The sequence below is a fragment of the Lonchura striata genome, chromosome 1A, assembly GCF_050655825.1.
Source record: "Lonchura striata isolate lonStrDom1 chromosome 1A, ASM5065582v1, whole genome shotgun sequence".
Taxonomy (NCBI): domain Eukaryota; kingdom Metazoa; phylum Chordata; class Aves; order Passeriformes; family Estrildidae; genus Lonchura; species Lonchura striata.
Window position 1 is genome coordinate 60,559,906 of NC_140741.1, and position 27,941 is coordinate 60,587,846.

The following is a 27,941-nucleotide window of genomic DNA, read 5'->3' on the forward strand; positions in this document are numbered from 1 at the left end:
GTACTTTATGCCTCTAACCCCTCAGTCAGTAACAAGATGTGAATGCTGACCTGTTCCACTTTCTTCAGCAGCTTTTCAGAGACTCACATAGTTTTCTTCAGTTTAGCCTTCCTCTTGAGGGAGGTCCCATGAACACCAGTGAAGTTCTTTCATTGCTTTTTGTCTTACCCTACCATAAGTCACACTTTTGCCTTTTACACACTCTCTGCAGATAATTTGCAATGGTCAGGCTGCTGATCCACAAAACTTAAAATTCTCACCCATTTACAATTCAAATTTCCCTAGCAGGTCAATGCAAAAATATTCATTGCCATCAGTGGATAAAAGATGTCATCTCTTTACATTCTTTCTCCAAAGTATGCTGAGCAAGAAAATCCTGGCTATTTGCTACTGTTCTTAACTTACCTGCATTTGCTGTGCACTGGCTCTCCCATCTGTTGGTGTGACCATGTTTTCTCAGCTTATATTTACCTGGTAACTATTTAGTAGCTACAGCCATCATCTATGTCTCTGTGCAGTTTGCATCACAACAGGGCATTGGTTATTGACAGGCTTTTTCAGTGAATAGAGTAACACAGCTAATCAAAATAACCATAAAGCCTGTTCTGCACAGTTCATAAATCAAACTCACCAGGGCTGGTCTTTTGCATGACAGAGAATGATAGTAGTACTGCAGCCTGAGTGCTATTCATTACAGTGTCTGTTTCCCTAATTACCTCTCCATTTTCACACATTTCCTAATGGCTAGTTATAAAAGCTTTGCACTGATGAACGGCTGCCACATCTTATCCCAAGAAAGCAGTTACATCTCTGCAGAGGGCAAAGCAACCTCTGTGAACACAATTCATTCACAGAGAGCACAGAGACCCTCCAGGCTCAGGGAAGAGACCTGCTATCACTGATTTGCCTTTGCCTGACCACAACAAGTTCATAGGTATCTGAGAAGTCTGTCTTGAATTTAAGTAAGTAATTTATATGTATTTAATGGCACTTGAAAAAACAGCAGAAACTCAAGGAGTGGCTATTTTTTTTCCATTCATACCTCAAAAGTTTCTCTCCCCATCCCCCAGCTCTCCTTCCCCCTATGCCAGCATGAAATACACCCTTTGAAACACTAGCTACTCACTCCACACATGTGATGGACTCTGATTAAACTCACAGATAATAACCTTGCAAGGCAGAGTCAAACTTGCAGCAGTACAGGCTGTTCTCATCATTGGCTCCCAAAAATAGTTCATTGCCAATAAGAGTCAATCAATTCAGGCTTTGCCAGCCTGTACTTCTACTGTCCTCCCCCATCCCACGGGTTGCTGACAAAACTTGTCCCCTCCAGAGTGGTTGCAAGGCTCTAAGTACCACCGGGAGTTGTGTATTGGTTGCTGAAAACACCTCAGGTTTGTAAGATTACTGTACACCAGGCTTCCAGGGGTCCTCCCTGTCATTACTCCCTTGTGTAAGGGAGAGACGAGAGCCCTGGCCTGCAGCAGCTGTGAGACAGCATTTATGGACTTGGGTCTACATCTTCCACAACCTCCTAAGACCTAGTGGCAATGATGATCCTGAGACAGCTGTTTCAGCTTTGTCGCAACAATGCCTGCAGCAAGGATTCAATACAGCCTTCTCCAAAGAGGGAGGAGAGGAAGCACGAGATTGCAGACAAGCCAATCTGAAGGCATTCAGGAGGATACAACACGGAGCAGAAAAGAAAGCCCCAAGACAGAAACAAACAGAACAGAGGTTCTCAGTATGCAAGGGTGGAGTGCAGCATTGACAAGAAGCTAAATCAAGCCTGTGAATGGGTCATTTTGGGGAGAGAAAGCAGTCCTTTATGTCTTAGACTTGTTCATTTTGATAGCTATATTGCAAAAATTTTCTGACATCAAGCAGTGAACCTACTCTGAAGTCAATGGAATTGCAACACTTATGCCAGAGGTGAATTTGGCTTCCAAAGGACTTTTCTATGCTGTGATTTAGATAATAAGCCTTCAAAGCTTACGTTGCTGCTATAGAGTGAGTAGAGGAGAAAAAGGGCCAAAAAAGGCTGCAATAGAATAACCATCTGTTACACTCAAGTCTAGAGCCCAGCTAACTCAGCTGAGCCTAGAGCTCAGCTATGGCATAAAATAAGGGCAAGAAATACTGGAAGCTAATGAGCACCCCTGGAGGAAATCCTACCCCCATCTAACAGTACAGATGTGTTAATACAGGTCTCTTTATGAAAACTGCATCCCAGAAGCCTTTGTGAAGTTAAATACAAGGCAGAAAATGGCATGCAGCATAAAGAATAGCTGGTGCACTGAACAATCAAGAGGCAGTGCAAATGGCCATATAATTTCGCCTTTTAAAAGCAACTTCAAAAAAGCTCATTCATCCATAAAAATGCTGCATTTCTGTTTTCTGCATTCCTAGGAGCTTTCTTGCCTGCCCCCTTTATCTTCAGCTACAGACTTTAGATCTTCTCAAAAGACTAAGAACACCTATCCTTCCATGCCCAAATATTGCCTCCGCACATCAAGGTTGTTTTATATAGTGCCTAAGTATTGCCAGATAGGGCTAATCAAAGAGTTCACAGGGCCTCAAACTCTTAATGCATATTAAAAGTAATGCAGATGATAACTGTCTATGAATATTACATCACCAGCACAACCACTACCCCCCAAAAAAGAAAAGTATGTTAAGGCAGTATGTGGTGAATACATTTGAAATTCAAAAAATTAATGGGATACAGTTTTAGGTATGGAAGACTAAATTTGTTTCCCAGTTCCTTTGAGAAAACAGAATTTGGCACTCTGGCATCCAATGGAATCTAGACATAATTTTAAACGCCATGACATTCAGCCTTCAAATTCTCTTCAGCTTTGTCTGCAGGAGCAATTCAGACAAGTTACAAACACCATTCATTATGCTATAATACAAGTATTTCCTCATTGCACCCATGATTTCCCACCCTCTCCACATGCATATTTAATTTATATACTCATAGTGTGCAATATCTCCTTTCAACACTTTGAGAGACTGACCTCTGGAAGGTGTTTTTGTGATGCCTTAAAAAAGACACCTTAATAATGACATTAGAGATGAGACAGTCAATATATGAAAGTCTTAGGGAATTGCAGCAACAGAGAAGACAAATACAAAAAGCCCAGAAGAGTGGAAGTTTAGGCAGTTAAATTACTGTGGATATATACTAGTGATAGATAGGACGACAGACAAACATATACACACAGAAGATAGAGATGAAAAACAAGGATAAGGCCAAGGAAGGTAATAAAGAGCAAAGCCTGACTTACAGAAAAAAATAGAAGAGACAATATGTAGCCTTTATCCTTCTTCCAGGGTTACAGATGCTGTGCAGAGGATGACCTGCCAACCTCACCTTGAAGACATCAGCTGGCACACAGCACACACAGTGAGTGACTGCAACAGCTCTTGGGCCCAAGCAGACCCTTGGGCTAGATGCATCCTTTTGTTTCTCGTGAGAGAGATTCCTCATGAGCCCTGCTCCCTTGCTCCCTCTCTTTCCTGTGACAGCCTCTAGTCACTATGTTGACCATGGTCCAAAGGAACTGTTCCAACACACGGGAACCACCTGAACCTCTAACCATACAAACCACACACAGAAATGCTCCCTCCACTGGGGACCAGGTAAAAGTGCTGACACTGCCACTGATGCCACTTAGTGCTGCCAAAGGGATTGCTGCAAATTGGGAAGCTCTGATATTCAGAGTCCATTGCCTGTTTTGCAGTCTCTCTTTCTCCTCAGTTCTCCAAATTACAACTAACAATGCCAATTCATTAAATCATTGTCCATAAGACTTATTTTCTACATCCCTGATTACTTTCGCTTCCCCCAGTGTCATTCTAGTTTGTCCAGACCTTTTGTGAAGTGCTATCCACAGAACTGCAGAGAGATTTTAAGCCTTACCATCACCCAGCAAAGCACAGAGATTACATCACATGCCTCGCAGGCTAAACTCCTATTTATATGCCCAAGTACAGCATTTGCCTCTTTCTCAACAATACACAACCATGTTCAGCTTGTGATCCTCTTTTATCCTTTCCCCCAATCCTCTTCTGCAGAATTGTGATCTAATTGATCTTTCTCTGCACTGTATTTACGTAGTCTATGTTCCTGCCAAGGTACAATAGTTTGTACTTGTCTCTATTGAATTACATCACACTTTTTCAATGTACCTCTGGTTTGTCCAGAGCATTATGAATTCTAACCCTGTACTCCATCAAATTTACAGTCCCCCCAGCTTTCTGTCATCTTCAAATTTAATATGCAAATTCTACATCAAGTACCAAGTCTATTAAAGAAAATATTGAACTGAAATGAGCACAGGACAGACCCTCACAGAACTCCAGTCCATTCTCCCTTCCCTTTTGACATTCTTATTCATTTTTGCATGCATTTGTTATTCACCCTCCTCAAGACCTTGTTCCTCTAGATTGCTAGAAAAGTATGATGAAAGAGATGAAAAAACCTTACTGGAGTCCAAGTAGATGACAACTTAAGTTTCACCTCTGTCCAAAATGCCTGTTACCTTGTTACAGAAAGATATGAGATTGGTCTGACATGATTTGTTTTTAACAAACCCTGGTGGACTTCTACAAGTCTCCATGTCATTGTTCAGGTGCTGATGAAGAGTTTAGGTGATAATTCATTTCACATGCTTCCTTAGAATCAGGGTTAAGCAACAGTGATTCCATAAATCTACAATTCCCAAGCTCCTTTCCCTCTGCTCCCCCGATCGTTTTTTAAAGACAGGCATTGATGTTTCTCCAGTATCTGGCAAATACCAGCTGGGTCAGCTTTACATGTACAGATTCAATGCAGTGCCTTCAGTGAATGCCCTTTCTGTACATTTGCTTTGAAAATTGAGCAGGTTGGATATGTAATGTGTTGCTGCAACAGGAGAAAGGAGGTTGTTACTAAGCAGCTTAGTCAGTGTATCTATGACCGCATCCGCAGCATCTCAACTATTTCAGTCCTTCCTGCCACTCCACACTCAGCTTTGTCAATATGCCTCTGTCCTGCCAGCAGCATCCCCAGCAGCTCTGTCCTGCTTACCCTATCTAAACTGTGTGCTCAGCAGGGACTGATGTTAAGCTGATGGCTTGCACCTTTCCTGCTATGACAGTTCTCACCCACTGTCCTGATTTCAGCTGGGATAGGCTTAATTTTCTTGCTATTAGCTGATACAGTGCTATGGTTTTGATTTAGTACGAGAACACTGTTGATAACACACTGATGTTTTAGTTGCCAAGTAGTGCTTACTTGAAGTCAAGGACTTTTCAGTGTCCCACGCTCTGCCAGTGAGTAGGTGCACAAGAAGATTGGGGAGAGCATGGTCAGGAGAGCTGATCTGAACAAGCTAAAGGGATATTTCATACCCTAGAATGTCATGCCTGGTATATAAACTGTGAGGAGTTGTTTGGCAGTCATCAGTCGCTGCTCAGGGATGGGTTGGGCATGGGTCAGCAGGCATTGAGAAATTGTATTGTGTATCACTTGTTTCTCTTGGGTTTTATTCTTCTCTTTTTTTACATTCCTTCTTATTTATATTATTATTACATTTTATTTTATTTCAATTATTAAACTGCTTTTATCTCAATATATCAGTCTTACCTTTTTCTGATTCTCTTCCTCGTCCCACTGGCAAAGCAAGGGATTGCTTGGTTCATAGCTGTTGGCTGGCATGAAACCACAGCACCCACTCTTCCTCCTCTTTCTCCATCTCTTCTGAGACATTTCAACCCTGACTTCCTGCTCTCTCCTGCACCCGCAGCTGTGTCAGGGCATCTTTCACCTCAATAAAAGCAGCTAATCCTGGGCAGGCAACAAGTTGTGAAATGCTTCAGTGTGAAAATCCAAGCTGTAGAAACCCAGAAGATGACTTGAGGTCTGCTACACTTGTTCCAGTTACAGAAGAGGACAGGCTGGACACAAGTGATCAGGGAATAACCCACTGGAGGAAAAAGGCAACTGAACTGTGCTCTGGTGTGACAAGTGGAAGTCAACAGCAAGCACAAGTTCTATGCTAGAAGAAGTGAAGCAGTTGAGAAAATTGGAGAAAGGAAGTTTCTTTATAACTACTGAGAGATCAATTAACTGTTGTGGTGAGGAAACAGTGCTGCTCCAGCAATGAGCTGTGATGGGCGAAATAGCATTTTCATGTACTAAATACCATGTGCACTCTTCAATGCAGACAAGGACTCAGGTGCTCATCAATTATTGAGCTTGCTTGAAAAAGCATTTAGAAGAACCGCACAAGAGGCCAGTCTGCTGTCCTACCTCAGTCCCAACTGGGCTGCTCTCACCAACCCAGCCAGTGAGAAGGAAAGCGAAAGGTGGAGGTAGGGGGGAGAGAAGAAAGTAAGAAGAGAGAGAAAAGCCTTCTCCTTGCCTCCTTTATGCCCCATAGTATCACCCACGTAGTATCACCCTTTTCCTTCCAGAGCAATTCCTGTTTCCCCCAGGATGCAGCCCATACCCTCTGAGGCCAGCTCCAGGACTGCAGAAAAGACCTTGGACTGGAGTCAGGTAAAGCCAAGGACCCATCCTTGCCCCAGCAGCACTGTTACACATCCTGACCATGGCACTGCCCCAGACCTCAATAGACTTCACAGCTTTACGAAGAGCTGTCGTAGACTATAGCATAGCTCAGTGAGCTATGAAACATCTGATGCTCCTTTGTGTCAATGGCCATTTAGGGAAAAGCAAAGACAGCCCTTACCCCAATGAATTGCCAACATTTCAACTCCCATCCCATCTATCAAACACATTTTCACATGGGGATGTGATAGAAGATTCTCTCCTAACAGCACAAGCCCATGCATCCACTGCACTTCACCAGGAATGTTTGCTATAACCACCATTTAATCTTCACCATTGTTTTGGACATGAAGCACAACTCTCCAGACAATCACATGTCTAGGTGCAGCTCTCTCAGGAGATCCACAGCTGATGTGCTTTCAAAAAGAGAAAATGAGAAGAAATCTCAAGGAACAGCTGCAATCTCAAGGAACATTCACTCACAATCACACAGAATGTTTCTATTTGTGAACTAGATTTCCTTGGATGTGAAATGTCACTCAAGCCACATAACAAGCATGAAGCTAAAATTTGACCAACCACAGAATTATACTAGCACTAAGAAGTGTTTCTTTATTAAAAAGAGGGGTATTTTTCTTCACAATAATAGAACTTGAAAAATACTTAGTAAAGTCAAATTCTAAATTTCTTTTTCAAAGTTTTTGTTACAATTTTGAAATTTTAAAGAATTGTTGTGTCAAGCACACACAGAATAAAAATATTTTGGATCACCATGACCCTCAAAAGGCAGAGCTTTCTAAACCAGGAAATTGTAGAAGGCTATATACAATTATAGAAGACCACACCAAAATCAAATTGCTTACAATCCAGAAAAGAAAGAAAGTCTTATGTTTTGAATCCGGAGTCTTTTAGAAGTGGCTATGAATTTGTTCAAATTCATTTCTATTAGTGTCTTTCATTTAGGATCACACATACATGCTTTTGGGACCTTCTCCACAAACTAGACCATGAGGTTGTGGAACTTGCTGCCATAGCACAAAAATAGGGAACATGTCTTGATGCTGAAGAAAGGACTGAGCACTCCCAGGTTTAGAAAACACTCCCAAAATTGCAATGGCAATGATTACAAAGAAGCAAAGACAAAGAAACTTGCATTTATAGGAGTGGTAAAAACTCTTGTGGTCAATCAAGAGTGAAAGAGGCGACAGTAGCTTTAGGCCCCACAGATACACACATAACAAGGCAGCGTTCCACACACACTGCAAGGACCTATATCTCTTAACTCACACACAGAAACATACACAGGACCAGTACACTTCCATATCCACCCTGTTAAGCCCAACTATCCATGCACAGTTCTGCAACTTTCTGCAGACATCAAACACCACACACCTACGCCCCTGTTTTGTCTGCCCTACAGGACATCACAAAAGCATCATCTCCTGGAAACACTGTGAAAACGATCAAGATTCACACCCAGTACCAACCACTGCCTGCTCACAGCCATGTTGAGGTTTGTTTCTAGGCTTACATTTGGTGTATTCGGTGCAGAAGCAGACAAAAGCCAGAAGCTAGCCTGGATGATAAGTGTCAAGCAAAGCACAACATTGCAGACTGTCACAATTGGAATTTTGGTTGCCTGAGATCTTTGGCCATTGAACAGAAGTCCCAGACTGAAGCCAAAATAAGATAATAAAGAAGATAGAAAAAAAAAAAAACAAGAAAAAAAAAAAAAACAACAAAAAACAACCATCACCCCAAAACTAAAAGCTAAGACTATTTTCCCCAAAGACATAACACTGATGGGGAATCATTCAATTATGTTTAAGCCATTCCACAAGTAAATCCACCTCTGCTGACTGTCCTGGCCTATGGAAACTCTGAAAGAACACAGCTTTGAACATAGAATTATGCCAGAAAAATGCTTGTCCCCAGAACAGTTTTATTTCTTTTCCTGGGCTCCAGAGGATCACACATATAAAATATCCAAGGGACAAAGCCTTATATATGAAGTCCAAATCACTGGACACTTAAATTAATCCACTAGCATTTTAACAGTTCTCAGCATCTGTGGAGGAGCCTGGAAGGACAGCCTGAAGATGCAGCTCACTCAGCTCACCATAAAGCAGAAGCAGCTCCTGCCTTGCTACTGAAAAAATGGGACATTTTGTCTTGAGCCACTCTGAAGTCTCACACATCATTTATTGCCCACATTAAAACACTACCTGCTGTGGAGATCTTACATTTCTACCCACGAGCAGAAAAACCTGTAGCACAGAGCAGAGGTTTCATGGCAGCTGCTGAAAGAAACTCCACTATTTCTGATTATCAATGAAAGTCCCTTGATCTGTCTTCACCATGAAGTTAAGTGGCAGAGACGCTGGACTGAAGGAGATGTTTAGGATTTAACATGTTCTTTCAAGAACTACTTCTCTTCACCTCTTTCTCTTTCCACAGTTTAATTTCAGCTGCCATTTCTCAAAATACATCTTCCTCAGCAATCAGGAAAATTGGCTCCTGTGTTCAGGGGAGGAAGGGAGTGAAAATTGTCACAAGGACTGTTCTACCTCTCCTCCTTTGGCTCTCTTGGGGAGTTTGTGCATAGATTTAAGAATGAATTAGTCTGTACCATATGCCATCCATCACAGACTGCAGGGGTACTACAAGAAGGACCTAAAACAATCAAGCATCACCGTTTCAGAGGCAACTGCCACCCTACAGTGTTGCATTAAAAACTGCTGCTGTAAAAAAGGTAGTAAGAAAACATCTGCCCACAGCCACATGATCATTGGTAGACAGCATGGCTTCAGGACAGGGAATTACAAGATGTCAAAATTTTCCTATTCTCAAGTAAACTAATTTGTTGGGAATGGCTGTACAGAGGAAACTCTCATTCTATGACAATAAATATTGAACAAATTTATCCCAGAAATATGCCCCTTTGTAAACTATACTGTCGAAAGACTGAGAATGGAAATCAAAGCAAATAAAGTTGTGTCTTCTTCAGGGGGATTTAGAAAAGATATCATCACAGACAGTTTTAGTGAACTGCAGCAAAACCCTTCAAGGGTTTGCTCTGAATGTGGCAAACTGTAAGATGTAAGGGACATTTTCTCCAGAAGAGAAGCCAGAAAAAGAAGGACAAGTACTTTATTAGCCAACAATGATGCTCCAGGCACCACTGATGTAAGATTTGCCAAACCTCATAAGATCATTAGGTTTATTTACTTCCCATTCTGTATTGAGTATTATTTCAAACTCTCCAAGTGCAATAGCAATAAAATTGAAAAACATCCATGGAAACACTTCCAATTAACACAAGGTCAGAAAAATTACATTAGAGACCTCCACAGCCCATAAAGAAGAAAAACAGCTCAGAAACAGCCTCAGCAAGCAGGCAGGCAGTGCAACTTGTCATAAAGGTCAGCAACCTTTTGCCTGTGTTTTACCAAGAGCACGGAAGAACATATCAATGTCTAGCACCCTGTGTGAATACCACACTACCTGTAAGCTACATGCACAAACCTGATTTCAATCCAGGCTGAAAGATAAACCTATAAAACACTGAGGATGCAAAGCTACAGAAGGCTCTGAAGAACAGATTCAGTATCTTCAGTTGCACCAGAAACACAAAACAAGGTAGATCTACCCCTGGAAGAGATATGTACTGTAGGGTCAGTGTATGAGCACTATTCAATGAAATATCTCTAACCTCACTATGACTTTGGCACAGGCTCCTATATTCCCAGTAGTGAGAGAAATAGTGACTGCAGTAAGAAGGGAACAAAACAGTAAAATTAAGTAAAATTAAAAAGCAAAATTTAAAAAAAGTAAAAGAAGTAAAATTAAGAAGTAAAATTAAAAAAAAATAAATTAAACAGCTGTGGCACTATGTCTCGTCTGCATGTCCACACACAAAATAGATGGGCCACTCCAGTACCAGGAGATCAGCCATTCAGTCTCATTTCATAGGCAAACTGGAACACTGTCTAGTGTTTTTCTGAGTTCTTGTGGCCTCTTCCAGTCAAGTCTGAGCCTTGAAAACCACCAAAAACAGATGCTGCTCACACTCACATGGAGGTCTTATCCCTCACATCAACCACCCTTACAGAGATAAGCAATTACCTTAAACTACCCTGAAGCTGAACTGAACAGAATGGAGGTGTTAATAAAAAGCTTGTGTCTGACTCAGCAATTGGATCATGCTAATTATAACCTTCACAGCTTTCCTGTTCCCAAACCTAAGCTGAAACAGGTGAAGAAAATCAGAGATTTTTCAGATCTACTTCTGCACAGGCAGAAACTACTTTCATCTGCAAGGAAACCCTCTGATAGGCGGGCAGATAAAGGGAGAGGCATCTACTTTGGTAGATAGGTGTTTTCAGTATCTTTTAGAGCTTCTCACAGAAAGCTGGTAACCTGTCTCCATCTCTTTCTATAGAGGCCATGGTGATGTCAGAAAATCCTTGAAGTCAGTTCCAGTTTCCAGTGCTGTCAGTGCTATGCTGGAGGTAGATTGTTGACTGGCCACGTGGCAGTCAGTATTCAGTACATTGCTCTGCAAAGTGCTGCAGAAACAGATGACCAGTTACTGCAAAATTTAAAGTAGAAAGAACCTTGGCTTAGTCTCTTCCCCAAGACACATGTTTGTAATCAAGTATGCAGTCTATTTTCTTTCAATGCAGATCTCATGAGAGACCTTTATTTTAAACCTTTCACCTCTTCCCCCTTTTCCTGGCTATCTTCCTATTCTGACTTTGCTGAGCTTTCCGTGACAATCCTGTCCAGCACTGTCTGAAGGGACAATGTTGGGAGAACATGAAAAGACTTCCTCAGCATGTGCATCTCACATTAAAAACCAGGCAAGAACTGCTGCCCCAGCCTACCAGCAGACAGAGACTGTGCTTGTGCCCCAGAAAGAGAGGCTGGGTCAGGAACTGCAGTACCATTTTTACAGCATCAATATAGCTCAGAATAGTCTGGTTTGCAGCAACAGAAGTGGGAGAGAGCAGAAGGCAGCAAGAAAAAGTCACACGCTTTGCATGTCACTGTAGAGGATGGTGTCTGGGTGGTCTGCGAGAAAGGCCTTTTAGGAACAGAACACCTCTTTTTTATTTTAATTTTTAGGAACCAGCTTGCAAATTGTGATGCTGTCTAAACATTTATCATTCATTCTTGTATCTCCTTCCAATAATTTCTGTATACTTCCTGCCACACAGCTGTGCCCATGTTCACCATACCCTTCATAAGCCCTCAACAGGGTTCACAGCTTCAGATACGTCCAGGATCACAGAATAGCTTGAGTTGGAAGAGACCTTGAAGATCCCCCAGTCCCAAACCCCCTGCCATGGACAGGGACACTTTTCACTAGAGCAGGTTTCTCAAAGCCCCATCCAACTGTCCTTGAACACTTTCAGTTCAAGGATCTCAGCCTTGAACCGCTTTCTATCCCTAGCTTTTTCCTGAGAAACCAAGGTTTGGTTATTCCATTAGCATCTGCACAGCCTTGCATTTATCATTGCAGAACTTTCTGGAACAGAGAGAGATGATAATCTCCTCTGAAGGAGGTACATTGGCTAAAAGTATTTTCCTTTATTAATACCAGAATCACCTGGTTTGTGTTTCTGGCTTCTGGAAGCACACAAAAATATCCATTTGAATAGAAATGAGAGGAGGTCCCTGACTTCTGCTGCTGAAAATTTCAAAATAGTAGTCAAAAATCTGAGATAAAAAAACAAAACAAACAAAAAAAATGTGCCCATTTGTAGCCATAAAAGACTCAAGAGTGTCACTTTTCAATCTTTCAGACTTCTCAAAAAAGTTAGGGTGCCTCAATGAAAATAAGCACTTCAAAAAAAAATTGAAATACTAATTTTCCACCAAAAAAACTTTCAGAAGTTTTTCTGCAAGTTAATTAAATACAAGTTGCTTCAGACCAGAGTAACTCAAATCTGTATGTTTGCACATGTAGGCTTCTTTCCCTACACTTAAGTACTGTAACAGATCAGCATCAACAGCTCTTCAGGTTACATGTCCCTGTGACAAAGCCCCAGTGAGCAGGATAGACAAACCAGTGCTTCTTCCAGGATAGCAGCCACACTTCCATAATATGAATATCTTCATTCTATCCCTTTTGGTGTGTTTCTCTACAAGAAATTATACTTAACAGTTTGTCTTCCTTGGATAATTTACCAGTAGAAGCCATACTAATTGAGAAGTCCTCAGCTTGAAGTCTCTGCCTTACTTTCTGTCATCCCTTTAGAAAACCTCCACTGCCTTTCACTTCAGCTTCACACATCTGTACTTCTCAGGGACAGCACTGAGGTGGGACAGAGCACCCAGCACAAGGGCAGAAAGCACACAATATCCCAAGGGCTTGAGACATGGACTTCATCTTCACCTTGCATCCTTTTATATCCACTTTGACCCTGGATGCAGAGCAAGCCAAGTCAAATAGCAGCCTCCCATAACATCCTTCTCCTGCTGCTGGTTCAACAGTCCCCAAGACCCCCCCTCCTTTCCTGGATGCCTCCATTCTGATCCCAGAATTGACATCCAATACCCCCAAATTCTGTTTTTTCCCACTGCTCCCCACTTCTGCTCTCCATGGTTCTCACTGCCCTTCACACATGCCACTTAGTCTCTGAGGGCTTCTCCTAAACCATCTTCTGACCTTCCCACAGGCCCACCTATCTGACTCTTGAGCCTCTTCTGAAGTGTCCCCTGCGATGTCCTTTCTGCTGCAGCAGCCCTCAGGGAATGTGAACACTTCCTGGGGGATAGGTCACCCCAACAGCCAGCCCTGTGCTGCCATGAGGAGTCTGTGGACACACACAGCTCATCTGGGACCTCTGGAATGTAGTGCAACAGAGCAACAGCACTTGTGAAGCAGAGAGGAGACCCACAGGACCCACTCTCGTCCTAACTGAGCCTGTGTGAGGTTGGACTTTTCAGGCTCTCTCTGTACCGGAGGAAGCAAAGGTGCTTTTGAGCAGGGCTGGCTTTTAGGCACTTTGAATTGCCACCTGGAAGAGTCAGTCTCGCAACTGGTCACAGGTCCAACCTCATAAATGGCACTTCCCTTTTTCCCGGGATCCCAAGCTCTGAGCCTGCTCAGGAGCAGTGGTGTCAAGCAGCACCCCAGATACCAGCAAGGCTTTGTGCTAAGCTCCCCCTGTCCTGTGAGACTGTGCTTGGAGGTCCTGCTTTCCTCAGCTGCCTTCATCATTCACATCCTCTACCTACTCCTGCAGGCACTGCACAAAAAAGGCAAAGGTCCCTTTTCTGGAGCACAATTTGAAAATGCCTAATCTTTTGCTCACATTTCTTTCATTTCAGATCCCAACTGAAATCACGGGGAACTTTTTTCCTCCCTTACCTACCCCCCTCACTGCCCTCTGTCAGAATTATTCAGTTCTCTGAAGCATTACAAGATACACTATGTAGGAAAGATATGGCAGAAGAAATTAAATAGTATTGTTAGGTATCTATAATTACCCCAAGTAATTTTTTTCCACAGTGCAGCAATTTGAAATCTCTCACAGCACTCTCTTTGGAAAGCAGATGTTGACCATGTCAGCTGTGTGCTAAGAATGCATTTTCATGAGTTGCATTTCTTGGAATTTGCAAAGTGATGGTGGTGGCAGAGGGGGATGATCCTGGAAAATTCCACCCGTGCATGCACAAAGTAGGCAGTGCAGAGACCTGCCAGCCTCCTCAGGGTATCAGGGGCTTCTCAGCCCTTTCTCTCTGTCATGGCACCAACTGGGCCGGCCCCGTCAAGTAAAGGAAATTTCTTCTATACTCCTGCCCATAGGAAGGCAGTCAGGGCTGCTGGGGGAAGAGCACATCTGGGAGAGGGGGGAGATTTGTGCTGCTTTCCCTCTAGAGAAACACACTGATAGACATGTAACAATGAAAACAAAAAATCTGGGGGATATCTCTGTTGTCAGTTCCTCTCCATCTCCCTCCCATGTGGTCTGTCCTGTCCCATAGTCAACAGTTACAGCAACCAGGCACCCAGCACATCCATCAGACAACTGTTCTGTATTTTCTGAAAGAACCCACTCTTTCCTGATACTAAATTTAAATGCACTTTTGCTCTACCCCCTGTCTCCCATTACTCTTTAATTACATTCACTTGGATTTTCTTAAAGAAGTTCTTCCTTTTCTTATTGAATATTCCCTTCAAACACTTGCCGAAAATTATCATACTCCTTATCTAGCAAAAATATATATTTGGGCAAAATCTACCCTCTGGAACCAGGCAAAGGTCCAGCAAGACACAGGTGAGCCAGAGGAAACAGGTTTTAACTAAAGTTCAAGTAACATTGCACAAAAAAACGTGGGAATTCTTCAGTGTTTATTTGAGACAGGGGACTTCTTAATGGAGGAAGTTCCTAGTGCTGATTTCACTAGACTGTACTCTTTTAATCCTTATTTATTTATAAGACAGTGTCTCCATTAGTCCCAGGCTGGAGCAAGGTGTCTGGGCAATGAGCAGGAAAATTTATACACTGAGAACTTATTCTGGACCCAAATAGGAAACAGCATGGATAGGACAAACATTCAAATAGAGACACAGGGAGTTCTCTATGGGTCTGTTCCTCAGCCTTTCCAAAAACCGAGACCTCAAACAGCAGTAGCCTTCAAGAAAAAGAACAGGGCATGAACCTGGTGGAAATTACAAATGCTGATCCATACACACAGGACAAGCTCAAGGAAAGCAGCTGTCCACAGGTAGCCCCTGGTGAAAAAAGCTACAGAAATGAGATGCTGCCATAATCCCAGCAGCCTTTACAAAGCAAATATAATTTAATGCAGCAATACAAAGAACTCTGGCCTCGGTGAAAATGAGCACACATCTAAGAAGGAAAGCAAATAGTTCCCACTTCTAAAAAAGAACAAAAGTAAAGCACTCACTGAAAGAAGTGACCTGAGCAATCCTGAATTCTTAAAACACCCAGATGATGCTTAGAGCAAACGGATAACTCAGCGTGCCAGAGCTGATCTCCAGCAGCAGACTGCAGAATGGACTCTTTCTGTTACTTCCAGATCTTGTCCCAGCTTGGACAGTGAGACTGTTGTATGACACTGTTTAGACTGGAAAACTTGCAGCACATCTCTGCTGTCCAGTGCTGCACCCAATATAAATTGATTTACCAGAAAAGACTATTTCCACTCAAAAAAACCACATAATTACATAAACCAGGATCGATCTAAGGGGAGAACAAAAAGATGTGCAACACCTGTTAGCATTTACATTTCACTCTGCAGTTTCTCCAGTCACACAAGTGCCCACACTTCATGCTCCACCACTGACCACAATGGTACTCTGATGAAGCTGTGCAAAACCAGATTTTTCAAAGCAAGATATGAACAATTAAAAAATATATATACTTAAAAAAAAATAAAGATACTACTTCAATCTAAAACCAGGTATTTCTTCCATCCAAACCCAGGTTTGGTTGCTTTTTAGAATTTGCCACTAATCAAACTCAGTCATTCAACACACACACAAAAAACTCAAGTTCTTTACCAGACATGAATAATAAAAGTGATTGGAAATTTGGATCAAAACACACTTCACGTACTCATTAGAAACAAAGTATCAACTAAAAAAAAGAAAATAAACTATAAAATCCCAGTCCAAAGGCAAGACTTTTCTCATGAGAGGTGACACAGACCACAGTTTGAGCCTCCATTCTGAGTCAGGCTGAAATTATTTGAATACAGTTTTCCCACTGCCTAGTATCTGTCCTTACTGTTTACCTAACGAGGCTCTGGGTTCTGGGGGAGGATGCTGTCATTTTCTCCTCCACATCACCTTTGTGAATTGTACCTAAAGCCTTTTGTGAGTCTACATGAAAACACCAAGATGTCTATTTTCATTTACAGCAATAAAACTCCAAAATAAATCCTCCATATCTGGTCAAAATTAATATTTTCATTGATTTGGAACTATGTTTTTTCACAGACTCATTTGTTCATGCCACCATATTTCTGAGGCTTGGATATTATCATCTGGAAAGAGAAGGACACAGTTTTTATCACTCTTCTTATTTAATGATCCATGTAATTTTCCCCACAAACAGACTTTGTGGACAAAGTTGGCCAAAATCTAATTAAAAATCCCTCGCCTCCTTCTGTTTGAGACTCCTGTTCCTTACCTTACATGGTTGTGCAGCGCTATTTTGCATCATTAAACAGCCTAACCCCATTCCACCACACAAGCAGCTGAATGTTACTCATAGTGAAATACTGTCTCTATGTTAATTTTGCAAAGTGCTTAGGATCCTTCTTGAAGGAAAGAACAATAGAAATGTAAGCCATTATCATGTATGGGAACTGAGGAAATAAACCTAAGGGAAACAAGCACCAGAAGCTGCCACACAAAATGCAGACCAATTTGAAAGCTTAAAGGGGAACAAGAAAACTGCTGTCAAACAGCCTCTCAGGCTTGGCATGGTGGGAGACATTGCAGCATGCAGCTAGCCCAGCAGAAGGAAATTAAATAAGACTGTCAAACTACTGACTCAGCAGAAGACAGCACAACACCCAGCACATTTTAGAATTAAACCCAGGTCAGTAAATGCCAGGTCCTTTCACAAGGGAGAAAGGCCAAAGGATGGTGACAGAAATTCAGACACCACTGCAAGGCAAGGAAAGAGTCAGAGCTAGGATCTAATGTTACCAAAGGCAGTCTGAAAAAATTACAGACTCGAGGAAAACACAGTTCAGGCACAGGGAAAACAAACGATGCTGAACATATTGTATGCTCAAATCAATGACACTGAGCGCATGCCAGAGCTCATGAGCAGCAAGAGTAACTCAAGCACAGAGTAGCTCCAGTCATAACCACAGCTTTAATGCTGAAATAACTTTGGAAAACAGCAGAGAAATTTACACGTAACAGTGCGGAAAAGACCACAAGGGAAAAGATTGTCCTGGTGTAGTAAAAAAAACCATCAAGATGCAGTTCAGCATCAAGCCAAGTCAACCACATACAACTAGGGTTCAAACACAAAACAAGGAGCATGTGAGAACAAGCATGGGAACACTGAATCAACACCAGAGGAGAGAAGCAAACCAAGCCAAAGACACAACAAACAAGCTATTTCTAACTGAAAAACGTCTGAGCCATTTCTATTAGAAAAATCTTGTTTCAGATTAATTCAAATATGGCCAGACTTTTACTGCAGGAAAATCAAACTGCCAAAATCTTACCAAAAACAAATAGTGAAGCAGGGAGGAGGAAGAGAAAGAAAAAGGCAAAAGAAAGAAAAACATAGGGTCCTATGAATATGCAGTATTTCCCTTCTCTCAAGCCCCATGGAAGGAAAACAGAGCCTCCAGTTAATAACATTCAAATAATTTAAAAATAGAAGAAGCAAAGGATTCACAGGCCAAGCAAAGATGTCGTTGACATGAGACAGTTTCTAGCAAATGCAAGTGAACAGATGAAAACACACCCTCAGGCGTTGGGGGCACATTCACTCACTGCGAGTCTCCTTCAGCTGCAGCTCTGCTAGTTCTTCCTCAGACTTAGTTTGGTTGGCTGCTAGCTTTCTGTGCCCTCATCACTGCATGCATTTCAAATCTTAAAGCTGCCTAAATTGCCATGCTTTCTTCAGCTGCCTTCTCATGGCACAGTCTGGCCACCAAACGCAACAGGAAATAAACTGCCTCTTCCAATGGCACTGGTGTGGCTCCTCACTGCTACAGACTTCCTGAAGTGATTCCCAGTAGATGACTGGGTATAAAGCAAGGGAAAGTGAAAGGGGTTATGCTGTGCATCTATCCAGGATTGAAGGATACGTACATAACCTGTTCACATCACTCCTGAGTGAAAGACAAATGAAGTAATTACTGTTAGGCTGATAAATAGTCACAGAATCACAGAATCTGAGAATAACCTCAGTTGCAAAGGACCTACAAAGATCACTGAAATCCAGCTTCTGGCCCTGGACAGGACCATCCCAAGAATCACACCATATACCTGAGAGCATCCAAACACTTCTTGAACTATGGCAGCCTTGGTGCTGTGATCACTTCCCTGGGGAGCCTGTTTCAGTGCCCAAATACCCACTGGGTGAAAAGCCTCTTCCTAATATATAGCTTAAACCTCCCCTGGCACAGCTTCATGCCATTTCCTTGCGTCCTGTCACTGGTCACAGACAAAAGAGATCAGTGTCTTCCTGGCTGTTTCCCCTTGCGAGGAAGAGCTGCACTTGATGATCCTTGTGGGTCCCTTTCAACTCAGAACATTCTGTGATTCTGTGAAGCCGTGAACTCTGAGACTGCTATGAGGTCTCTGCTCAGTATCCTCTTCTCCAGGCTGAACAAGCCAAGTGACCTCAGCCACTTCAGTCAGCTCATTTGTACACAGAATTCGGGGAAAAATCACTCTTGTGTTCAGATTGAAATCAGGGACAAAATCAAATCCCCCTCCCTGGTCTGGGGTTTTTTTGGGGTTTGGGTTTTTTTGAGGATGTTATAGACTCATCAGAGATGATGATAGGATGGATTCTTGATACTGTGCTGTGATAGGAATATGTAATTACTGTACCCATACCTGAAAGCTCATCTTCCCATAACAAATCAGCTATCTCCTGCATTAAGATATGGATGCTTATTTTCAACGTGCTGAGATGAAACATTCCCACAACCAATGAAATGCTGGAACACAGATAAACAGCAACATCAGACATGCTATGGAAATCTCCAAGCTACTGGCAAGCAGGAGGGTTTCAACCAGAAGCACCTGGCAGGCAGGAGAGGTTTCAACCAGAAATGGCTCTCACATTAGCACATCAGCCCTGTACTGGGAGTTTGTGCTGCATTGCAAGATGTAGCCTTACTAGAGGTTTTTCAGTTCTCTGTAAAATTAGCATTATCCCCTCAGATATTAAGAAGACTGGAAATTTTCCAGCAGCATTGGGTATTTTTGAGCTATTGCACCTTCTCAGCTGCAGCTCTCCAAGCACCTTAACTGCTTTTCCCTGTCTGCCCTTCACACTCTTGATGAGGCTCCCATAAGCCTGCACAAAGCCAGTTATAATTCTCTGCTGCCTATCAAAGCCTTCACAAGAGTTAGGCAGTTGGTGTGTAAAGCCTGCTGCCTACCATGCTGACTAATGTTGTCTGATTGTTCCCTTGTACTCCCCCGTTGGTCCATCTGTACCCATCTGCTACCTTTTGTCTTGTAATTAAAGTGTAACCACTTTGGGGTAGGAGCCACCTTTTTCGTTAGTGTTCACTCTGCTCCCTGCAAAGTCCCAAGTCCATACCTGGGTGCTGGGGACAGCAATGATGATGTGCAAGAGGTGCATATACACATGGCAAAGGGTTACACTGGCACCTCTCACTTTGTGACATGAGCAAGTCAGCTGAGAGAAAGCACCAGACAAGAGTCCTCATGCAGAATAAAATGGAGGTGAGGGCAGCCTTCTCTTGTGGCTGGATGTTATCATCACATGCTGTTATTAGTACACCAAACACAATCCTCCAGGATCCCCTGTCCAAGCAGTTAGGTTGGCAACCCCAGTAAAGGTCAGATGGCTGCCATCAACCTCAACAGCTACACCAGCAGAAAAATGGTAGGAGGCATTCTAACTACAGCCTGGGCTTAATAAAGATCTCCAGATATTCCTATACCTGATTTGCATAAGAGGACAAGGTCTTTCCAAGAAGCTGTCATTGTTTCAATGTAAGAATTCCCTCCAGTAGCAAGTGAGTAGGGTCTGGTGGAGAAGAGCCAGAATATTTTTCTGCAGGCTCATGAATCATACAAATACTCTCCAAAATTCAAGCAAAGTCAGGAACTGCTTCAGAAAGGGGCAAAGAGAGCGGACAGCTTATAAAGACATAGCATATAGTGGTTAGGAAGAGACACCCAATATGTTCTCTTTGGTCAGAACCAGACTAGCTTATTACTGCAGGACACAGTAATCCAGCAAAGAAACAGTTTGACCAGCATGTCTGCAAGATTTACATAGAAGGCTTTTTCAGAAAGATAGTTCCATTTATCCTCTGATAAGGAAGGCTTTGTGTGGTACTCAAATCTGTCCTTCTGCTTAGAAGTTGGTGTAAGATTAACATGGCAATAATTAGCCACAAATACATACAGTTAGATCCTGAGCAACTGTGAGAAGTCAGGCCAAATCCTGGCAGTGGGTGCAGCATAGGTTCACAAATAAAGCCATCTGGTTGTCTGATTGAATCAGGGTCATAAACAGACCCATCAGATGTGACCTAGATCAGGTATCTAAGGGACACTCACTTGGGAGTGGGATATCCATAAAATATGTATTCTTTGATGCAAGTCTGCTGTCTAATGAGAAGTAAGGCATTCAGCAAATTATGGTCTCTTAGAGACATGTCCAGAAAGAACACTTTAAAAATAAGGTGGGGGGGAATGCATGTACAGACTCCCGTTCTAATTTCAGCCATACGTCCCCTGTTCAGAGAACTTTCCCTCTGCTCTAAGAGAAGCTATATCCTTCTAAAAACTGGTTCTGTGGGAACAGAATCAGTCTCTTACTCTGAGTAGGTTTAAACAAACTTCTATGCCATTTCTCCCCAGGGACAATGAGTCATAAATCCCCATGTACACAGCAAAATTAGCAAAACAAGACTGATTGGCAAAAACAATCCAATTTTGTCTCACTGTAAAAGGATTCAGTGGAATAAAAAAATCATTTCCTCCCTGGACACACAGGCAAGATGCCAGAACTCCACACACAGAGAGAACCTGACCAAAGGCAGCAACTTCTACCCCATGGAGGCAAGCATACATGTGCAAGGCTTGCCTAGGTGGGTAGCAGACAACACAAGGAAGAAACTGTCTCAAAATATCTAGTCATCTTTCCAAAGGTAGGGGAGGGCCTTCAGAGAAGACTTGGATTTGTACAGCTGCCGTTTTCACCTCACAACTCTAAATTCTTGTTCCTCTCCTGTTTTTAAAGAGTCTTCCTTAAGGAGGCTTTTATTCTCTAAGAAAGGGAAAGAAAAAAAATCGAAGTCCTTCCTTCTGCAAAGCAATGTAACAGATAGGATAACATGATTCATATTGATTCTTCACAGAGTGGTCAGTACCACATGGACTGTTACTAAAAGCCAAGAATACTGATGGTATTTTCAGTCCTCTCCCCTGTTATTTCTGCCACTGGGACACTGAAGCACACAAAGAGATGACAGAGAATGTTTCTTTTAATGCACAGTAAGACTTGGGATCATGCTTGAAAGCTGCATCATCATCAAATGCTACAGCCTCTTCAGCATCTCTGTGGTGTTCATCAGCTCCCCAAAGGTGCAGACTTCAGGAGGTGACAAGTGCCTCTGTAAGAGCTTTTGTTCACAGATGTGCACAATAGCCTTCACATGCCAACTGCCTGCTAGTACAAAAGGCTCATGGTGGAAGCTTGAAGAAATTATGACCTCACTGGATCAGGCTTGAAGTTTCTGCTGATCAGCTTGTCCATAATCCAGGTTGCCTCTCCTATGAAATAAGCTACTTTTTGTGAGGAACTCTTCAGGCTTGTCTTGCTTATCTAATCACAGAAATGTAGGCTGGCAGAGAACCACAAGAGATCACTTACTGCATCCACCAGCTCAGAAGCAGGACAAGATAGACTGAGATCCTGCACTGTTGGATATTTTTCTCTATATACTCCAGCAAATGAACCTCTACCAGCAAATGAGCCTCACCATGTCTCACCATGCCAATAATTCAACAGATCCCTATATATCTAACTGAAATCTTTCTGCTTGACAATTTAGCAAGACAACTTCTTCTTTCTCCCTGCTGGGACATGAAAAGTACTTGACTAGTATGTCCTTTTTTCAAGAATCATTTAGGTGTCCAAAAATGTATCTTGTTCTCTTTCCTCTTTTTTTTTGATAAGGGAAATCTTAATTTTTCTGTTTTTTTTTCCTAAATCCTTCTTTCCTTTCTGTATCTCCCTCCCATATCCCAGGGGAAGTCTTCCCAGGTGTGGATGGGCATAATGGTGCTCTCTCCCAAACGTGAGACAGGGTCACAGAAGTTCACAAACTAATCTTATGCAGACTGTGATCGAGGTTGAACACATCTCTGAAGAGTCCATGTGGCAGAGAGTAGTGGCACTATTTTCCACTCTGCTGAAGCATTAGGAAGTCCTGGAAGTCTACAGTCACTGAGGCAGCTGAGAGGATGTCACAGCAAACTGCCTCATTCCCAGGGAGCACTAGTGTGTACAGTCCTGTGTAAGGATTGTACATAATGTGTAAGGGTACAGGCTAGGAGCAGCCTGCCTGTGAATTTGTAATCATGGTCACACTAATGGCTAGAGGAAGCAGAACAGACCCTGCTGGAGTTGAAGAGTTCAAAAGTCAAATGCTGATAATTATAGCACCAGCAGCAGGCAAACATTTTATCTGCTGAGTGGGGTGAAGGTTGAAAGGGGCGAGGATTAGTACATGGAGAATGAATCTTTCAACATAAGTTTCCCATCTGTTCTCTAAGATGGTTTGAAGTGGCACCCTGACCAAAACCATCACCTGGGGCTTTGCTTGTCCAGACAGGAAGAGGAGTGAATGGGGCATGCTTGCTAAGAGATGGAGGGAGCTTGTAAATCAAAGGGTTCTGTGGGATGGTACAAGAACTTGGTGTCATGAGCCTCATGGAAAGGTGCCCTGAATCCCCAGTGGCACACCTAAGAGATGAGGCTGAGCACAAACTAGTGATAGAAGAGATGCCAAACTCACTAGTAATTAAAGTAGAGAAAGAATCTGAAAGAGGGCCTCAAAGTTCACAACATTTGTGTCACCCCCAGGTTTGCTAGGGGAAAGGGAGGAAGCAGATGGGGAGGATCTGTGAGCTAATGGGACAGAACTGTTGGTGGGGAGCTAGTGGGATAGGAGTCAGTAGAAATGGAGGATATAAGCAGGAGCTGGAGATAGTGGTACTTGCTAGCCCTCAAAAAGGGATCGTGAACCCAGAATTAAGTCCTCATTATACGTGGGATGATAGGAGAGCAGAAGGGAAAGGCAAATAGTGAAGAAAAATACTGGGTGAAATCTCTTCCCACAAAATATCACAACCCACTGACACAAAACCTAGTATGGTACTGACTCTGGCTCACTTTGACAAGACATCTGGCCCCCACTCATCACTGCATTGAGGCATGATCCTTCATGGGGCATAAGAGTAGACATCCTTCACCACCTCCATCTGCATACCTGCACCTCTGTGATAAACAACAGGGGCATCTAGGTACTCAAAACACACCTAGGCTATCTGGCCAGTGAAGAAAAGAGCTTTACTAACCAGCTGATGAAAAGGTAGTGTGGAAAGGCATGCAGTGTTCTGTCCCCAAGGAGCAGAGTACAGAAAAGTGAATGAAATTCAGCACATTTGCTTATCATGATGAATCATTACTCATGGTTACGACAAGCAGGAGAGCTCAAGTTACTGCCCCCTTGGAGAAAGTGGGTTTTCTTCTTGTTCTTTCATGATTGTCAGGCCTACAAGGCTTCAGTTTGTCTGAAGTCCTCATGAGGAGATTTATCATCATCAGAGTCTGGTGGCAGCTGCAGCTCCTCTGGAAAATTAATTCCTGTTCTGAAATAACTGGTGAGGTTGAGGTTGTGAAGATATTTATTGAGGAAAAAAATCAAAATTGTGAAAGATTTCACAGACCTGAAATCCTGAAACAGTTCAGTCCCTGTCTGGATCTTTGCTGCTCAGAAAATGGAAGACTTCACACCTATTTTAAAGCATATCTTTTTATATACACTCCATGAGACATACCCTCAAAATCCATTTGCCATATTTCAAGAATCCAATGTGCCAAGCTGTACAGACCTGCAAGCTGTGTTACTAAATCCAGAGGAGACTAACAGAAATGGCCAGAAGACTAGAAAACATGACCTACCAAGAGGGACTGAACAAATTCTTGTGTAACCTACACCAAAGATGACTGGGAGACAACATGATAGAAGACTTCAAACCTACATGGGGATGATAAGAAGTGGTAGAGAATAAACAATTCCCTATGTCCATTAGGGAGACACAGAGTATTCATGGGCTTAAATTGCAGCCAGTGAAATCTAGGTTAGACATCAGAAAAACTTAGCAGGGCAAGGAGAAAGAACACATAGAAGAGATTGACTTGGGATTTCATAGGATTTGTAGCATTGAAGGTCTCTCAGAACAGGTGAGACAAATATGTGTCAGGAATAATTTCAGTCTAGTTAAACCCTCTCTTGGGGCACAGGGAGGGACTAGTTGACTTCTTGATGTTCCTTCCAGGCATAGCATTTGATTATAGATAAGTATGTAGTTAAAGACTGAGCTACAGTGAATGCAACTGGACCAAATCAGTGTTTCCCACTCAGCCTTTCATCTCATCTCTCCTACTGCCCTTTTGCCTAAAAGTTCCAGGATGAAGCACCTTGCTATTTACATAAAATTAGTGAGAATTTTGATAACATTCCAAATCACAATAAAGGTGTTGGAATTATGTGCTAAAAATATATTAATAATTTCTTGTATTGTGGCATTGCCTGGGACTTGCTGTTGAGGGCCAACAGTTTGTGTCGTCTGACTCTCTGCAAACATGGAACAAAACTATGATTTTTGTCACAAAGATCTCTGTTTCACACTTATATTTTCATGTTTGCATTTCTGCTGAATGGAATAAAAATAAGAAAAAGAGCATGAGGTTTCAGGTATGAAAGGTTTTGGTCTGTGATTGGAACATTTTGGAGATTACTTCAGTGTCTTCCAGAAAGAATATGCCAGTATAAAATTCAGGCAGTTCAGAGTTTGATTATAATAATCTGATCTCTGAGGAAGGTACCCACTTCAAGATAAAACATCTATGTCCAGGAAGCACTATTGTGTTTTTCTTACCACTAATACCATAGTTCATCATAGCCTCATTTCAGTCCAGCCCCAGCTCCTATGAAATGAAGGACTGTTTTGGTTTAATGGATGCCAAGTAGTCCTCACAGACAGCAGGGCTCAAGCAAGTCACAAATCTAATCCCAACACTCCTGATAACCAGGATCCCTTCTACTAATTGTCTAGTTCATCTGAAAGACCACAAATACATTCTCAGAGGCTGAACAATCCTTCTTACCACTGACGGAAGCCACCAAGCCTTCACTGAGGGTGTGACATGTGAAGCATATGACAGGCAAGATAAAAACAGGACTTTTTAGCTGTGCCTCCCCAGAGACTGCAAAGCATTCCAGCAACAGATTCCCACAGCCAGGCCTGCTAATAACCCCTAGGATGATTCATGTTGCTACTGCTTCATTTTCCTTCTCTGACAATGGAATTTTCCCCCATGAGAACAAATGTGGTGCCAGCTAGGAACAAATCCTCCTGGACTTTTCCTGGTAAGCTTTAATGAAGTTGAGTGATGAGCTGAGCCTGACATGAGGTCTCTACAGCTTGAGCTTTGCATGTCCACACCCTGTGCAGTATCTAGACAGTCTGCCTTCAGCTATGTCCAAGAGTTGTCCACACATGCTATGCCATGCCCTTTGTTTCCTCACACTCCTGGCCCACTGAGACCTCTTCTGAATCTCCCAGACCACACCCTCATCTGGTCTGAACAGTGCCAAGACCATGAGGTAGATAGGTCCTCCTGGAAATCAGGCACAAGCTGGGGGCTTTCACCTTCTTCCCAAGTTCCTGCAACTACTGGGAGACCCTAGTGCCTGCCAGGCACTAAAGTGATTGCTCTTCTGCCTCATTCACAAGCTGTAAGTTGTTCTTATAGCTGTTTTCTGAATACACTTCTCCTGACAGCTCCCCATCTCATTCTCATTTCCCCATTAATTGCTTCTTCACTTTCACTAAGCAAGTCACTTGCAAGTCCATACAGGAGACAAAGGGTTTTTTTTTTCTAAGCCATACACATGATTGCACACAGACCAACTTCTCCTTCATATCTATTGAGTGCTCTGATGAATTTTTCTTCCTTTTCCTCTTCTGACTTCTCACACCCAAAACACTTTTTATATCTCATTTTCTTAGCCCTTAAACTACTCCCTCTGCTTCAACAGAAACCCTTTGGGAATACTTGTTTGGAGCCTGGACCATTGACATTTGTGTGGGAGGTGAAATGAACCAAAACTTGCCACTAAGTCAGAAATTCACACCATTTCTAAAATGGTGCTTTGCAAATTATTCCAAAATATGCACATTTGGATCTTTGAACAACTCAATATGATCTCACGTTCGTTCACATCCTGCTTAACACACCATCCCATTGCAAGGGACACTGGCCAGATATATCAAGTACAGTTAATACTGGCATAAATTACTAAGTGTGGCTGTAGCTCAATCATAGTCGTTTAGTGTACAGAATGTCACTGCCACCAAGCCATACAGAGAAATATTTTCTGTCTCAGCCATTGAAACTCATGGTACAGAGGAGGCATCTTCTCTGAAAGGCCGGAAAATTTATGTTCAGAGATTACAGAAAGGAAGCTGATGAATTTTTTATGCATGCTAATGGAAGACTGTAATGGCATCCTGCATGTAGAAGACAGCAGCCTGGGCATTGGAGACACCAGTGGTCCAGGATACGAGAAGCAGATTGCCAGCCCTTGATAAGAAGTACAGAAAGGCGGGGAGGATTATTTGCATGGAGCCTTCTCCCTTCTTCCCTGACACAGTTGGAGAATTACCAAACATATCCTACCCTCTCCCACTTCCTCTCCTTGGTCAAAAGGATGATGACCAGCTTGGGATGCATCTGGTATCCGTCCTCACTGAACGACAAATTCCTGCCTTCAAAGGTGACATTGATCAGGTACCTGCAGGAGAGAGAAGAAAGCAAGGAGAACATTAATGCTTGGTAAACAAAAACCAAAATGAGACCTTGCCTTCCCTCTTCAGCTCACATCAGGAGGGTAGAAGCACAGTGCAAAACAGTAGAAAATCTAAGAGGAAGGGAGTGAGAAAAACAGGACAATTAGTCCAGAAATTGGGACATCAGGCAAGGCAGGGCAATTGCCCCCATTTTGTGGCTGGGATAGGGAAGTGATGTACTGTTGGCTCTCAATGAATTCCTAAAAGCATGTCTAAGAGTCACACACATACGTATGCCCACAGTCCCTGTTTTCCCTCTGCCTCAAAGGGCAGAGGGATCCTTAGCAATCAGATGTGTAAACACACTCCACAGCCTACACTTTGCTCACTCTCCAAAGGGGATTTTGCGTGCCACTTGAGGACAGTGATGGGCGAAAGCTGAAGCAGTGGAGACAGCCTCCCCCCAGCCCAAATATCGAGGCAATGACTCGGGAAGCAGTGGAGACCAGAGGAAGGAGCAGCACACCTGCAAGAAGCTCTATCCCTATCAGAGCCAGCACTCCTCATGGGGCC

The 27,941-nt window shown here is 42.7% G+C and overlaps 1 protein-coding gene across 5 annotated transcripts in view; it reads right to left on the reverse strand.

Annotated features, from left to right (window-relative positions):
- Positions 1-27,941, reverse strand: part of GRIN2B (glutamate ionotropic receptor NMDA type subunit 2B) — a 224,454-nt gene that overhangs the window by 67,907 nt on the left and 128,606 nt on the right. For all 5 annotated transcript variants that reach the window (XM_021552888.4, XM_021552890.3, XM_021552889.4 and 2 more), the window contains one exon: positions 27,259-27,373. In XM_021552888.4, coding sequence (XP_021408563.1) covers positions 27,259-27,373 — 115 coding nt within the window. The remainder of the gene's footprint in view (positions 1-27,258; positions 27,374-27,941) is intronic.